General features: G+C 39.2%; 1 protein-coding gene across 1 annotated transcript; it reads left to right on the top strand.

Moving 5' to 3' along the window:
* Window positions 1-3668: 3668 nt before the first annotated feature.
* Window positions 3669-10885, top strand: kcnj2a (potassium inwardly rectifying channel subfamily J member 2a). Its single transcript, XM_017701831.2, has 2 exons — window positions 3669-3819; window positions 7032-10885. The coding sequence occupies exon 2, from the start codon at window positions 7289-7291 to the stop codon at window positions 8570-8572; it is 1284 nt and encodes a 427-aa protein (XP_017557320.1). The 5' UTR covers window positions 3669-3819; window positions 7032-7288; the 3' UTR covers window positions 8573-10885.
* The last annotated feature ends 5436 nt before the right edge of the window (window positions 10886-16321 follow it).

Raw genomic sequence — 16321 nt, 5'->3', positions numbered from 1 at the left:
ATATGGATTATACTCAACTTACTCAGTTACGTTATTATGGGTAGCTGTAGGCTATATTCCATGCTGTACACATATCCTATACTCCTATCTTTCCTTTTATTTAGGTTTTTAGTTATGACTTAAAACCTTGAAAGGATGTGGGTCAGTTCTGATCACAGTGATGTTAACCTGACCATGTTTACACCTGCGACCCCATTTTTCGTTTAGTATCATCTGAAAAAGTGCAGGCCCCTCAATGTGACCTACTTAAAGAGAGACTCTGCTGATTTTCCAGAAACATTCAACATAATTAAGTGGCTGAGATGTAAATAAAGCCATTCAGAGTGCTTTGGTTTGAAATGCTCTTTTCTAGAGAAAAGTACTGAGTCAGAATTATTCATAATGGTGATGACAGGCACCAGACATCCACCTGTAAAAGCTCCTTCACAGAAACTTATTACATGAACATGTTAGACATATGCTGCTTGATGTCTGACACATTGTTTTATGATAGATTTTCTGATACAATTTTTGTTTAAAATGTGCTTGAATCCATTCACTTTAATCCATTCTTGGCAGAGAGGTACACACAGGGTTTTGTAAGGCAAAAAAGTCCCCCAAAAAACATATTCTTTCAGATTTATGACTTGTCCAAGCCATGGATGGCAGAGTTTATTAGAATAACTGCAAGAACAGCATTAAATTCATCAGTTTTTCATTGTTTTTTGCATAAATCAGTCACAGAGATGTAATCAAAGTCACTCTGTTTTATTTATTAAAAATAATAATGATAAAAATACTGAATAATACAAAATTTATTCATGTAGCACTGTAGCAGCTCAAAGCACTTTACACACAGGTGATAAAACATAGTTATAGAAAAGATCATTAGTATTTCATTAGAATCAGTAGAAAATGGAAAAAAAGATTAAATTATAAGATAAACACCACAAGACATACAGTTTTAATTAAATGCTAGTTTAAAGAGATCCGTTTTTAGGTGCTTCTTAAAAGTGAGCTAATAAAAGGTGGACCTGAGTTCCACAGTTTAGATGCGTAATAACTGAAAGAGGTCTCTCAATGTTTTCTGTATTTCACAGAGTGTCTCTGTAGAAGACCACTATCTGCAGATCTTAGATTACATCCCGGAACATAAACAGTCAGACACTGTGTGATGTAAGCAGGTGCAGGGTTGCTCTGAGCTTTAAAGACTAGTAGCAGAACCTTGAAATCAAGCCTGAATGATACAGGCAGCCAATGCAGTTCCTTCAAAATGGGAGTGATGTGATCTCTCTGTGTTGTTTTTGTTAGAATGTGCATTTTATACGAGTTGTAAATGGATGTGTAGTTTTCTCAGGAAGTCCAGTAAGAAGAGCATTACAGTAGTCAGGTATGCTTGGAACAAACACATAAACAAGTTTCTCTGCATCGCTCCGAGATAGAAAAGGCCGAACTTTAGCAATATTTCTTAAATGATTAAAAGCTACTTTAGTGACTGTGTTCACATGTGGGGTAAAACAGAGCTCAGAGTCTTAGATCACACCCAGGTACTTCAGGTTTGGTATATGAAGCGAAAGAACGAAGTTTCTCAACAATCATTTTCCTCTGAGTTTTTGTACCAATGATCAGTAACTTCATGAGTTTCAACAGTTTTTTCATGATTTAATTGTAGAAAATTTTGCGACATCCACTAAGAGATATCTGACACACAGCTGGTTAGTCTGTCTACAGAGTCTTGATCTTCAGAAGGAATAGAAATGTATAGCTGGGTGTCGTCACTTTCCTAATGACATCACCTAGAGGTAGGATGTACAAAGAGAAAAGCAAAGGCCCTAAGACTGAACCTTGAGGGACTCCACAAGACATGGCAAAAATATCACAAAACAATGTTCCAGGCATCAGTCAGCATATTCATAGCCATTTCAGTGTAGAAATGACTTTCTGTAATGTAGCTTTTAGAGTTATTAAACGCTTCATACACAAAAAAAAAAAAAAAAAAAACGCTTCATACACCTGGTTCCTATCACTTCCACTGCAAACTATTCTGCCTATTCTATTACCTATTCGGTAAGATTCTCTAAAATTGAGCATTTCACACCAAACCGCTCTGAATGACTGTGCTCATCTTAGACATTTAATCATAGAGAAATGCTGAAGAGTGGGTGGACTGCCCCTTTAAGGCCTCCGATGCTTCTGAAGTTCCAACGTTTTCTAAGGTTGCTACGGTAACGTTGCCGCCCACGCAACCGTTCGATTTGCCGGGGCTGATTACGTGGATGAACTGTAAGCCAATCGCAGCGCAGGACGGGACATTCCACTAGCCAATCCCAGCGGAGCGGGCGGGGTTTCACGGAATACGGGTGGGAAAGTGAAGCAAAACAACGCCTCCAGTCCTCCACCTTGTGGTCAGAAACAGCTGCGTCCGAGCGCAGCGCCTCAAACGGAGCTGAAAGGTAAACAGTAGCTACGCTCAGACGGCCGTGTCGGGCTATAAATAGTCTGAATTATTTATAGAACGGACGAGAAAGGAACTAAAACGAGCGCCTCGAAAACAGCTTCACAAACAAAGTCCAGAGCACGGCTCATTGGCTGTGATCAGTAAGCGGTGTGTGACACGGAGTCCTGTGGAAGCACGCAGCGGCCGGGAAAGAGAAAGGGGGCAAGAGAAGGCGAGCTGGTACCGGACAGGATTGATGGATGGACCTGTCTTGGGGGGGGGGACTCAAGTTAGTGCGAGAAACTCATGCTGAAGATGTGGGATGCAGCTGTGAGTCTGTGTGTGTGTGTGTGTGTGTGTGTTGGGGGGGGGGGGGGGGGGGGGGGTTCAGTATATCCCCTCATTCACATCCAAACTAAACTACTTGATTCGTCCGAACTAGTGGTGACACGAATCAAGCCAACAGGTGAAAACTTTACATGGGTCACTGTTAGCCTACCAGTGTGTCCCTAATTAGCATATCACAACGAATGACAACACATGAAGAGACAATGATCTACCTATACGGGCTTAAATACTCCATATAAAGGAATGTAGTGTATTGGCTGCAGTTCTTAAGTCAGTGATTATGAATTTATAAATGATGTTGAAAGTTTATGCCTCACGTCTAAAGAATGTGTTTGCTCCTCTGTACCCTCATCATTAAACCCTGAAGACCGTGCTCATGTTTCCTTACTGTCCTCACTGGTTCACTGTTTGTTTATTTTGTGTTGAGAAGACTGAAATAAGGACCTGGCATTGCATCATCTCTCAGACTTCTCATGTTAAACGTACATTCAAACAGTAACTTGACAGCTTCTTCTTTAGCATGTCATTTTAGAGCAAAAAGGTAAGTAACCGAGTAAACTTCAGTCCTGACAGCTGCTGAGAGCACTAAGACGATCCAGCGCACTCGTTACTGGAGGAGTCTTTGTGTCTAATATTTCCTCCACCTAGTCAAACTGTTTTATGTGGCTTCTTTCGCTTCTTCTCGACTCACTCTTTCATTCAAACAGCGGTGTCTGAGAGTATTTCAGTCCCTCTGCTTTACTATCTATCTGCTGCCCCTCGTCTCCGCTCCGCTCTCCATTTATCTGCGGTCCAAATCGAACCTTCTGCCGCCAGATTGGCCGGTGGCGGAGCTGGGGGCGGAGCCAGCCGGCGCGTTCTATTTAAACGGGTTTGGCCGCGCGCGTGAGGGAAAATTCAGAACTCTTTTGGGCTCGGCACGTGGAAGCGGAGGACGGAGTGAGCGTGGAGAAGGAGAGAGAAGTCTCTCGCGCGTGTGGATGGTGTAAACGTTCTCGGTGGATGTACTGAAGGAAGCAGCTCAATGTTTTACTCAAGATACCGATGACCTACAGGTAAGACAGTAATAAAGCGGTTACTAGAGAAACGTTAGGGGACACGTCGCCGACAGCACGCTCTCGAGTGTCATTCATAGTATATGCACGTATGTAAAGAGTATACGTGAATATACTACATCTAAAATATGAATGGCACTACATATACACGTATACTATATATATATATATATATATATATATATATATATATATATATATATATATATATATATATACGTGTGTGTGTGTGTAATGTATACAGTGTGTGTGTATATATATATATATATATATATATATGTGTATGTGTGTGTGTGTGTGTGTGTGTATGTATATATATGTATATCTATATGCATATTTTTCAAAAAGGATGATGTTGGGTTGGGAGTTTAATTCATGTGTCTAAGCTACTGGTTATGTGTTGTGCGTATATTAAAGCCTATATGACATTGGCATTATAGGTCACAAAAAACTTTTCATTCACCTTAGTGTGCATTTCCTCAGTAAAAGCTGAATGTGGTGGAAAAGTTTTAGGTTAAAATTGAATATGCTTTACAACTATTCCACAAGCTTTGAGAAGGCAAAAACTACTTTATCATGCCAAAGCATTAAAAAAATACTCAGCATAGCATAATTGAAGGCATGCAGCATGTATTATAGAAAGTGTTACTGCTTAACTGTGTTTAAACAAATGGACAAATGACTTAGAAATGGCCTGTGCAATAATTGCACATAGGGACTGCATGTCCTGCACCTGTTGTAGCTCGTTCGTGCCTTTCTAGAGATGCATTCCTGTTGGATTACAGTCAGCAAAAAAGGCAATACGTTGTAGGCTACACGGGGATACCACCTACCGGTGCCCTTCAGTTTGTGGTCAGTTGGTCATTTCTTGGGCGAATCGCCACCTCATGGTCATTGTCCTGGTTTTATTTCATGTGGAATTCAGGGGGGGACTGTCACTTCAGTGCTGTTTGATGCATGTTTGACTGATTGATAAGAGGTTGGCCACTCTCAGAGAACCCTATCGGAGGAGTAGTAATTGCTCTGAGGAAGGAATTTGCCCAAAATATCCAACCCCAGAAATATGTTGAACAAGCATCAGATTGCATTAGATAAAAAAGCAGGATTTTTTATGTAACATTTTCCACTGGGTTTCCCAGTTCCACACTATTAAAATAAACACTTCTCATGAGACATAAACATTGTCATTTTGCATTTCATTTGCTTAAAAAGAAAATAATCTCTCATGCTAACCTTAATCTGCCTGTATGCGTTGCCAGGTGCTCCATTGTTAAGATGACAGAATAGGTTTTGCCAGCAGAACTCAAAGGCAGCATGCTTTAAATCTTCATTCCAAATCGTTCTGAATCACATTTAGTTGAACAACAGAAGAGAATGTCCTCCATTAAAAGGCGAGCCCACTTAATCCGCCACCTTAAATGGTTTACAAGATGCAAGCACAAAAAGACTGTGAACTTTTATTGCATTAGCATATCTCACAACTAAGACTCTTTTATTCCTTCTCAAAATCACTTTATAACCTCTTTGAAGTCCTTTAACATTCTTTGTAAGTAGAGAATTAGGAAGTGCACTCATTTCTGAGGGCAGGTTGTGAAGACAGTGGCTCAAAAACATGTAGTGCAGACTAAGGGCCTTAATGAGTGATGCTTTAGTTCTGCCGAGCAGATCTCTTAGGCCTGCCGTTATACAGCTGAGAGGAGATGAAGTCTCAGGGGATGGGCTCTCGAGTCCCCTCTATCTCTGCGCAGTGCACCCTGCAGAAAAAAGGCCTCAGCTTGTTGTTTTATCCCTCTGTTCGTGCTTAAGCAATAGTTTGTCCTCTAGTTTCGTTCAGTATATGTTCTGTTATTTCTAATATGTTATGCATCAGAACACAACTCAGTAGAGTTAATGGTTTCCTGCCAGCTCAACATTTTTTCCCAAATAAAACATGAAAAAAAACAAAGAACAACAAAAACAAAAAACTTAGTTTGAGTATTTGAATGGGGTCAGAAATATTGAAAAAGAAAGCTCATGTTCCTCAGAACTATAAACATAGTTCTGTTTTCAGAGTGGCTGTCTGCATTTTCAGTTTCACATTTGCAACCGTTAGCATACATATGAAATATCTATGAATAGCCACAGTCACAGTCATGGATCATAGTGAAAAGCATTCTAAATACTCCATGTTTCAGAGAGTGGTTGGAAAAGTTTCCAGGACTCTGCAGCTGGTTAGAGAAATCTAGCCATTGTGTACCAGTGCACTGGTAAAGGACATAGTCATGCAAAACATTTTCCATCCTCCCTGACTGTGATTAGCAAAGTATGTGAAAATAAGCATTAATAATGCACCGGTGAGCAATAAGGCTGGTGGAGCGCAGAGTTAGCAGTGTGACAAATATGCTGGTGTGGCATTAACTAGTGCTGCTAGCGACTGCTGGAGAGCAGAATTGTGCTTGAGGCAATTAGAAATTCCTGTCTGTTGTGCTGCTGAGCCCTAATTGCAGCAGCACATTTATTGTTTGTTCCATAGGTGGAACTGTACAAAAACAGATCGGACAAGCATTGTTGGCAAAGCCTGATGGTGTTAACGTGACATAAGCTTGAGTTTCCATGGGATCTGATGGAGATGTTGTGACCTGGAGTCAAACATTGAAGTTATCATATCATTGCACTGCTGCCAACAAAAGCGTCTGACAATCAAAAAGGACCCTCAACCATTTACTCTCTAATCTCTCAGCCCTCATGGAATGGGAAATAGCAAACTAGGGTTTTTTTTATTCAAAACCAAATGAATTATTTTTGGCTTCATAGTAGGAGCTGTTGGCTCTCATGTGCATTATGTATCAACATTTATTAGGCTAACATTTGTATTAGTCCCAACAGACACTAAACAGAGTGTTAAATTTAGGTATCAGGAGCTTAATTTTGCAAAATGTCAACTTTGTCAGCCTAGAACATGAGGGACAAATGCATTCTGAGGGAAATTCAAGGATTCAAGGATTCAAGGAGATTTTATTGTCATTCGCATCACATGGTACATGAGGTGGAACGAAATTAAGATCTCATGGTCCAGTTTACACCAGTTTACAATGTATTTCAGCCTGAATGTTTAGTGCAGTCATTGTTGCCTGAAACCTAGAGGCAAGTCTTAAACTTTGAACCACAAAGAGGTATTTCTCAGGTTTCTACCAATTAAGACTAACTGTTTCCCTGTCTCTTCTTTCGGGTAGGACAACCTCATTGATGAGTACGAGGGCGTAGATGAGAGTGGAGTGATCGGCACACTCTTGGCCCTGCCGACCTTTCCATCAATCAAAAGATCCAGCTGGAGCAGAGCGACGTCCGCTGCGTCCGGCTCTCCACAGTCCCACCATTTCCTGCTTGTGTTGGTTCCCGTAGCGTTTCAAAACTGTTTCTCCAACGCTTTTTCCAGAAACTCAGACTGTTTTCCAAAGCAGAAGCAGCACAGGCCTCCCAGACTGAGGTGATGGGAAGTGTGCGGGCCAACCGCTACAGCATTGTGTCATCAGAGGAGGACGGAATGAAGTTGGCCACTATGGCAGTACCAAACGGCTATGGGAATGGGAAGAGTAAGGTGCACACTCGGCATCAGCCGCAGAGCAGGTTCGTCAAGAAGGACGGACACTGCAACGTGCAGTTCATCAACGTCAGTGAGAAGGGTCAGCGGTACTTGGCCGACATATTTACCACATGCGTGGACATTCGCTGGCGCTGGATGTTTGTCATCTTCTGCTTGGCTTTCCTGCTCTCATGGTTGTTCTTCGGATGTATCTTCTGGCTGGTGGCCATCTTCCACGGAGACCTTGAAAACAAGAGTCCAAAATGCGTTTCGAATGTGAGCACCTTCACCGCAGCTTTTCTCTTCTCTATTGAGACTCAGACCACCATTGGCTATGGCTACCGCTATGTGACGGATGAGTGTCCCATTGCCGTCTTCATGGTGGTATTCCAGAGCATTGTGGGCTGCATTATTGATGCTTTCATCATTGGTGCAGTCATGGCTAAGATGGCTAAGCCCAAGAAGCGTAATGAAACACTGGTGTTCAGCCACAATGCTACTGTGGCTATGAGGGACAATAAGCTGTGTCTGATGTGGAGGGTAGGGAACCTACGCAAGAGCCACCTTGTGGAGGCCCACGTTCGGGCGCAGCTTCTGAAATCTCGTACCACTGCAGAGGGAGAATTCATCCCTCTCGACCAAATGGACATTGATGTGGGCTTCGACAGTGGCATCGACCGAATCTTCCTGGTTTCTCCCATCACCATTGTCCATGAGATTGATGAGGACAGTCCCTTCTATGACATGAGCAAGCAAGACCTGGACAGCTCAGAGTTTGAAATTGTAGTGATCCTGGAAGGCATGGTGGAAGCCACGGCAATGACCACCCAGTGTCGTAGCTCATACCTGGCCAGCGAGATCCTCTGGGGCCACCGCTTTGAGCCTGTTCTGTTTGAGGAGAAGAACTACTACAAAGTAGACTATTCTCGCTTTCACAAGACGTATGAAGTGCCCAGCACTCCCCTGTGCAGCGCGAGGGAACTTGCAGAGAAAAAATATATCCTTTCCAACCCCAACTCCTTCTGTTACGAGAATGAGGTGGTGCTTCCGAACAAAGAGGACAAGGAGGAAGGAGACGGGGGTGGACTGGGGCCCGTGAACACACACACTGACACTGGCTCGGAGTCTGACCACAATCAGGCCAGCGTCCCCCTAGAGCCACGGCCGCTGAGGCGAGAATCGGAAATATGACTGCACCGACCTCACGGGAAGGTCTAGCAGATGCATCTCGGTCGAATAGGCATGTAGACTTGAACTGAGGCCTGTAGGGGATGCAGACTTAAGCTGACGGTACAGCTGTGAAAAGGGGTTAATAGACGAACTGAACAAGAGTGTTCTTACGAATATGCATGGTTTAAAAATACAGAATAAGACAAAAAAAATCACAGACTAGTGGCATTGCACTGTAAGAGGAGTGCACGTAAAGAGGAAGGAGGGGGTTATTCAATTATGCAACACTACCTTTCAGACCGTTGATTCTGTATGTCACAAAGTGGAGAGGATGTAACTGCTATGCAAAACTTGAAAATATCAGGCATGTCCTCCTGTGCATTTGTCCACACTTGCATTAATTCTTTTAAATCTGTTGTGGTGGCCAGGTTTTTATTTGATAAAACTCAATGCTTGAATCAAGTTCTGATGTCAAGTTTATAACTTTTCCCAGTTATAAACTTGATGTTGTTTCCACAGTAGAAGATGGTTACAAAACAACTTTGCTAGCCAAACAATGCTTACTTACCTAAAGGTAAAGTTACCTTAATGTTTTTTCTTATTTCACGTCAGATAACTGTCACAATTGATGTAACCCCATTTTTCAAATATATAAATACGCCAGCTATTCTATTATCCAGTATATTTATTAGCATATGTACCACCACATATTTTTCTATTTTCAGTATGAGTCTTAGGGCCTTAGTTGGATCAGAGGTACCCTTGAAATAGTCCTTTTGGGGACTTATGACTTATGTGCGTGTGACCTGTGGCCACAATACACAATAATTCACTCATAGTTAATGTAAGAAGAGCAGAGCTTAACTGCAGGCCTCGCAGTGGTATAGGAGCTTGGGGGAAATGCAAGGAACATGCCTGTTTACAGCGCTAACTCCCACAGGGTCAGAATGGTGTCACAGCCAGACACAGCAGTCATCCCGTCCACTGGGACAGAGAGGGTGAGAATGTGCTAATGAATGTTTTTTTTTCTATACATGCTGCTATGTTGCATATTATAATAGGGTTTTGGAGAAACCAAAGAGTATTCTACAACAATCTGTGATAAAGGATGCATCAGATTCTTATACAGATGCTAGAAGTAGGTATATTGGAGAGAGAAGAAAAAAATAATCAAGAACATTTTGCAAATGGAGAGATTTTTTGTTTGTTCGCTTGTTTTTCAATACATTTATTTTATCAGCTATTTTCATATTCAAAGCCAAATGTTTGTAAGACAAAGATGAAATAATGTATAAGGAAACCCATTAGATATAAAATGGCTACAGGTTAGCCTAATTGTTTTGTCTTTTTTTTTTTTTTAGTAGTCCCCACAACAAGTGTCAGTGTTACTAATATTTTTAGTGTTTTGAGGTTATGAAACTGTTGCTAAAAATCTGTAGACTTAAAACAACCTGTATGAAGTGAACATATATTCTTTTACAAGAAAAACATATATGTGCAATGTGTAAAACTGCACTGTATTAAGACCTGGAGATTGAAGGTAGCTAATCTTTTGTAGCATTGGATAGAAAACACGACTATCCTACACTTTACCCTTACAGAGTTTAGCTCGTCTAATGTTTCACGACTTCTCAATCAACACTAACCTCTAACATTGCCTGACAAACTGCAATACAACCCTAATGGCTCATTCAGGATGTGTACCAGGACACTGGAAGCCATGTAGGACTGAATAATTAGACTGAGATCACATGCCATGATCCAATAGCACGACCGCGTCACCAGCATTGCGCTCAGGACCATACATTAGAAGTGTGCCCAAGCTATGATATAGTCCCTGATTTAATGATATCAGATGATATCATGCCATCAAAACACTCTGCACCAGTGTCTGTACTTTACTAATACCTGTTATGAAGTGTCTACCAGAGCAAATTCTCTCCAACGCTCTCTAAAAAGGAGATAATAAAATCAGACCAACAAATGCTTTTTTTTTTTTTTTTTTAAAGAAATATCTTTGTTGTTTTCAAAAACAAACAACACACATGGCATATTGACTGTGTGAAGCGTTTGAATCAACATGTTGGTTATGTTGTGTTGATGTTGTTTAAGCCGTTTCATTTCTGTTGCATTTATTCGCGAAACACTAGGTTAGTAGCCATGATCAGTGGGCCTGATGAGTACTGACCTACAGCTGGTTCTACCACAAACAGAAAGACCCCCTTTAAACGACTGATGCCCTACATGGAGCGTTTCTCCTTGGTTTGTAAATATCCCACTACCTTTTGCAGTCTTTTTGTATCAGTCTTCCTTGTACTGCAAAACAAAACTAAACAAAAAAAAAAACAAAAAACAATGGAATGTACAGATTTTTATATTATGATTAATATTATTGAAGTTATTATTATTGTAATTATTATTGTATATGCTATTTTATTTCCATTTTTCAATAAAATATGAATGAATGATCAAAAGGTTGTTGTGGTTGTGCTTTTGTGGAAAAAAAATCCACTTTTTATTTATTTAATTTCCAGCCATTATGTACAAGTTAAGAATTTTTCAGGGGATATTTCTGAGGACATCCGATAGAAGACAGTCCACTCGCATAAAAAGGGGAAAGCAATATAAATGGAATAAAAAACCCTATTACTTTTAGATGCTGAGGCTTCTGTATGATTTCAAATACCTGTTCTGCACCAGCACCACCCCTCACAGGAACCTGAAAAATAAATAAATTTTTAATAGATACTGGAGTTTTGACCAGTTTTTATAATAAAAAAAAGTGTGAAATAAACAAAGGGTGATATCTGACTTTTGCACAGTCCTGTATGATATTTGTAAATCAAAACAGATAACTAAGTACAGAATATGCACTAAAATGAGGTATGTTTACACAGTCACAGTATCATTGCAAAGCATCTTCACAATGAAAACATGCATGTAAAAGAGACAAAAGGCAAATAATACTTATTTTGACCATAAATGTAATTTTAACTCTCTACTTTTGTCATATCCATCTTGGAAATATCAACGTTCCTCTCATGGATACGGTTCATAAGGCATAAGAGGTCAGCTATGTTTTAAACAGCCCTTACATAAAGCATTTATAAAGCAGTGGCCATCTTCTTGGACATTAAGCAACACCAAGAAGTTCTTAGAGAGGTTTTGCACGCCTCAGTCAGACGATGAGAAAGACGGACGGAGGGGCGGGCTCCATTCGTTTTTCTCATCGTCCTTTCATTAAAAAGATTACTCAACTGCAGATGCAGATGTCACATGTTTGGAAACCCAGGCCAAAAGAAAAGTGCCATGTCATGCTCTGAGGTGCCAGTCAGGCTGTCGTAGGCTGTATTCACACTGTCCACCTGCTATTGTGTAATTATTATCTAATCCCAGCCGGGTCTATTCATTCCAAAGTGGCTCTGATTCAACGTAAAAAGGCCCTGATGTTGTGCTTCTGAGCTTAATCCACCGTCATTATGACAAGGTGAGAAGTCCCAGGTTGTTAATAAGAGGAAACAGGCTTCATTTTGAATAATACGGGCTGACAGTGGCTCTGGCCTTTGCTTCAATACAGACAGGGTATGATTTATGTTTCAGAGAAGTGATGGAGACACTGTGCTCAGGTCTATCTGGATGGAAAAAATCCCCATCTGTGGGACAGCGAGACTGACACTAATGTCAACTTAAGGAAGTCTGGACTTCTGAAACTGTGGAAAGGGGTGAACAAACTGCGTGTATGTGTGCAGAGAGAGAGAGTTGGAGAGAGAGAGAGAGAGAGAGAGAGAGAGAGAGAGAGATCTGCTCTATTTGCTAATGGTCATTACAAGATCCATTAATAAGAAAGATGGACAGGAAAATCAAAAGGGATGGATGAGATGGAGTGAGCGAAAAAACAGCCTTTTAACTTTTCATTCAATATTAAATCTCTTTGATTGCATCAGCTAAAAGCATATGTTGCATAACTCATCATTTTATGCTGCAATTCTCATTTTACATTGACTGTAAATGACAGTGTACAGGATATTATTTATATTTTAATATCTGCAATCAGACATTGGAAAAGTGGCAGTGTATATATATATATATATATATATATATATAATACTCAAAACTGCTTTCTTTGTATTTGTATTAAGAAATACTATTAGTTTATTAATACTATTAGTAACTTACACAGTATAGATTTCAACAATATATGTAGGAAGTCAGGTATTTTTAGATGTTTTATTCTATCACACTTAAAAAAGACGGTTCTTTCAGAAAGAATATGGTTCTGTATTGAACCACGAGCACTCAAAGAACCCTTTGTATGACTAAAGGGTTCTTTGCATCATGAAATGGTTCTTTAGATTGGCAGAGAATGTAATATGGATGGTTCTTTTTGGCTCAATATAGCACCAAAATGGGTTCTTCCATTGTGACAAGCTTGGTGTAACAATAGAAGAACCCTTTTTGGAGTATAGAAGCCTTTGTTTCACGGTTCTTTCTTTGAATTAATTTGTTAGAAAACAAAATAGTTGTATTTAGAACCATGAGCACTCGAAGAACCCTTTTCATGATTAAATGGCTCTTTGCATCATTAAAGGTTCTTCAGATTGATGAAAAATGTGCATGAATGTGCTAAAGATCTATATATATATATATATATATATATATATATATATATATATATATATAGAACCTTTTTGAAAAGTCTTCTATATGGCACCCAAAAACGCTTGACATCCTAACAATAGAAGAACCCTGTTGGTGTGCTATATAGAACCATTTTAAAAAAGAACAATTTGCTGCATATTCTCCATCAGTCTGAAGAACGCTATATGATGTAAAGAACTGTTTAATAATTCCGAGGGTTCTTTGAGTGTTCATGGTTCTACATAGAACCATTTTTTTTACCAAAGAACCCTTGATGAGCCATATTTTTTAAGCATGTACAGCTTTGTCTATTATTCTAGATCTAAAGTTTCTTAATGTTTAACACATTTTTAAATCTAAACTTAAGTTGAAATCTACATTCAAAAAATGAACCAACTTAGAATATGTTAACATTAAATCAATGAATTATGTTGTCTCCAAGTAGCTGCTTTACATAAAGTGGACAAAAAAAAAATCATGGTCTTTTCAGTGAATGAAAACTGTTTACATTAAACCACAGTTAAATAAACTACACCAAATCAATTAGCAAATGAACTTTATGTTATGGTAACAAAATATTCTGATTTTGCACTAATTGGCTGAATGGAAATGTGTGGCATGACTGATTTACATCCATGCAAAGATTTATCTTTTTTGAGTCTATGAATGTTACCTCTCTGTAGCAAAAGTGATTCTAAACTTTTGAGAGTCTTTGTCTCTGAGGGGTTATTAGCTTTAAGAGGGATTAAACATTCAGAAGCCCCAGTGGAGAAACCCTGATTAGCTTTAAGGGCAAACTTTAATCATACTTTAGGAACTATATTTGTCCTGAATTATTTTTGTCACAGGTTAGCGTCAGCAGTGCACCCTCCACCACCATCTCATTAACATTAACAAATCATGTTAACTCTCTATAATAGTGCTTTTATTAAGTCTAAGTTCTAAAAGCCAAGTGTTACCTATGCATCATACTCATCAGACTGAATAATAAGATTACAACAGTACTTTACAGTCTGATGAGACTCAAATTAAAAAGAAGACTGGACGCTGTTAATAACAGTGCATGTTTATGTAGACCCCTTTGCCAAATAAGGGCCTCATGCCTCCTGTACTGTGGAAATGTTAACTAGAAATCGTTACTTTAGAGGAGATCAGTTTGTCTCAGAGCTGCATTTATTGTTGACTGGTAATTTAGTAAGATATTGAAATTGATTGGTGATTTAATGAGCAGTTGATTTGAAAACAACAGAAAATAAGTACATTCCAAACTATACTCCATATTGACAAAGCTCAGGTAAAGGTGGTGTACAACAAAAGCGTTCTAGAAAATGCTTAATTTAGCTTAGTTATGGACAACCTGTTGATTGTAAGCTATCAGCCTTGACAAACCTTAATTAGGGCTTTGCAAGGACGCACCATTTTTAAAAAATAAATCAGTAGTTAAGATGTAAAAAAAAGTCATTTAGAATGGTTTGATGGGAAATGTTCCGTTCTATAGAAACTTACCAGATCAGAATTGTTTGTGGTGGTGATAGGAACCAGACGTCTAAAGAGTTTAATACTCCTCGTTTAAAAGCTCCCTCACAGAATTCTGTTGCATGAAATGATTATGAATATGCTGCATAATGTCTGAGTTATTGTGTCATCATAGTTTTGGGAGTTTTTTTTTTGTCTAAAACTGTTTTATCTTGTGTGTTTTTTCAAATGTTAAGTTTTTTTTCAGATTTCCCATTATTTTACCATCATCAACATTACATTCAAAACTTAGAAAACACATATAGGTTCATGGGTGGTTTGAGATAGTAAATGAAATGTCAATATTTGCAGAACCCCTGCTTCCTATCACCACCACCAAGTTTGTCTACAACGAAGCAGTTCAGATCACAATAAATGAGTCTGAATTACTGTATATATATGTCTTTTGTATTTAATTTTTCTATATCATTTGAGCTCAGCAGTTGTCCTTGTCGTTTTTTGAAAATTCATAACGACTGGAACATTAGAAACAGTCCAATAAAATCTTTTTTTCCGTAAAGGTTTGGATCATTTTGCTTCTGCTCTCCTGTAAAGTCACCAATTGGACATATATACGTATCTTACAAAGCTTACTAAGCCTTTTGCATCATATTTCATGCTTTTGCATGCACAGCAGGTGAAATGAAAGGCTGAAAATGTAAGCACGCAATAGCAGGTTTGGGAGTTGACAAATAAAACATGTCCTGTTCACTGTGCTGGTGGGAAAATACGGAGGCAGGAGTTACCCCTTTCCGGTCACACCATTTAATATTCCATTTATTTATTGAATTATTAATTTAACGTGGTGACCAGGAAAGGCACGCTGAGGCTGTACTTCCTGGCCGGAAAGGAAGAGCAGTTCACATTGTTAAGCGCCGTGCAGAGATTAGTAGGTGAGTTTATGTGCTACTGTGCTAAAATTACCCCACCCATGGATTTAATACTGTTTTATGTGAGCCAAACTTACAAGCATGGAGCAGCTTTGTAATGAAGACAGCAATGCTGCTAACATTTCCCACTTTTTTTCCGCTCATTTGGGAAAGAGGGTTCACACAGGAAACGGACCAGTGGTTCAAAGATTCAGATTCACTTTAATAGATTTTCTAAGTGACTTCACTATGTAGCCTGTAATGGAAATACAAAAGTAACAGTGCAGAAGAGGGATCTTTTTGAGATGATGTCATGGGAAAAAACACTTTTGGTTCTATTGGTACATGTTAATGCACAATTATTGTTAATCTGATGAATTTAAAATATCGGGGGAAATGGGGGGCTTAAAATGTGGCCTGTGCAAAAGTTAAGGAACATGTAACCCCTTAAATAGTCACGGCCCACTGGCGGGCCCAAACTTTACCTACACACCTCTATAACCTAAAAATACACTCTTTAAAAAGTTCTTCAATATGATGAAAGGGTTCTTGTTAACTTTTTGAAAAGGGTTCTAAATGGCACCAAACAGGGTTCTGCTATTGTTACAAGCTTGATATCATAACAGTAGATTAACCCTTTTGGTGCTTTATAGAACCATATACAACAAATTCACCATCAAGCTGAAGAACTCTTTCACACTACAACAAACCCTTTAATGAGAGTTCATGGTTTTACATAAAATAATTG

This window comes from Pygocentrus nattereri, chromosome 13 (genome assembly GCF_015220715.1).
Source record: "Pygocentrus nattereri isolate fPygNat1 chromosome 13, fPygNat1.pri, whole genome shotgun sequence".
In the NCBI taxonomy this organism is placed as follows: Eukaryota; Metazoa; Chordata; class Actinopteri; order Characiformes; family Serrasalmidae; genus Pygocentrus; species Pygocentrus nattereri.
The sequence above is the reverse complement of the archived record's forward strand: the minus strand, read 5'-3'. Positions and strand labels throughout refer to the sequence as shown.

Coding starts and splice junctions, on each gene's coding strand:
- kcnj2a (XM_017701831.2), top strand. CDS start 7,289: ATGGGAAGTGTGCGGGCCAACCGCTACAGCATTGTGTCATCAGAGGAG.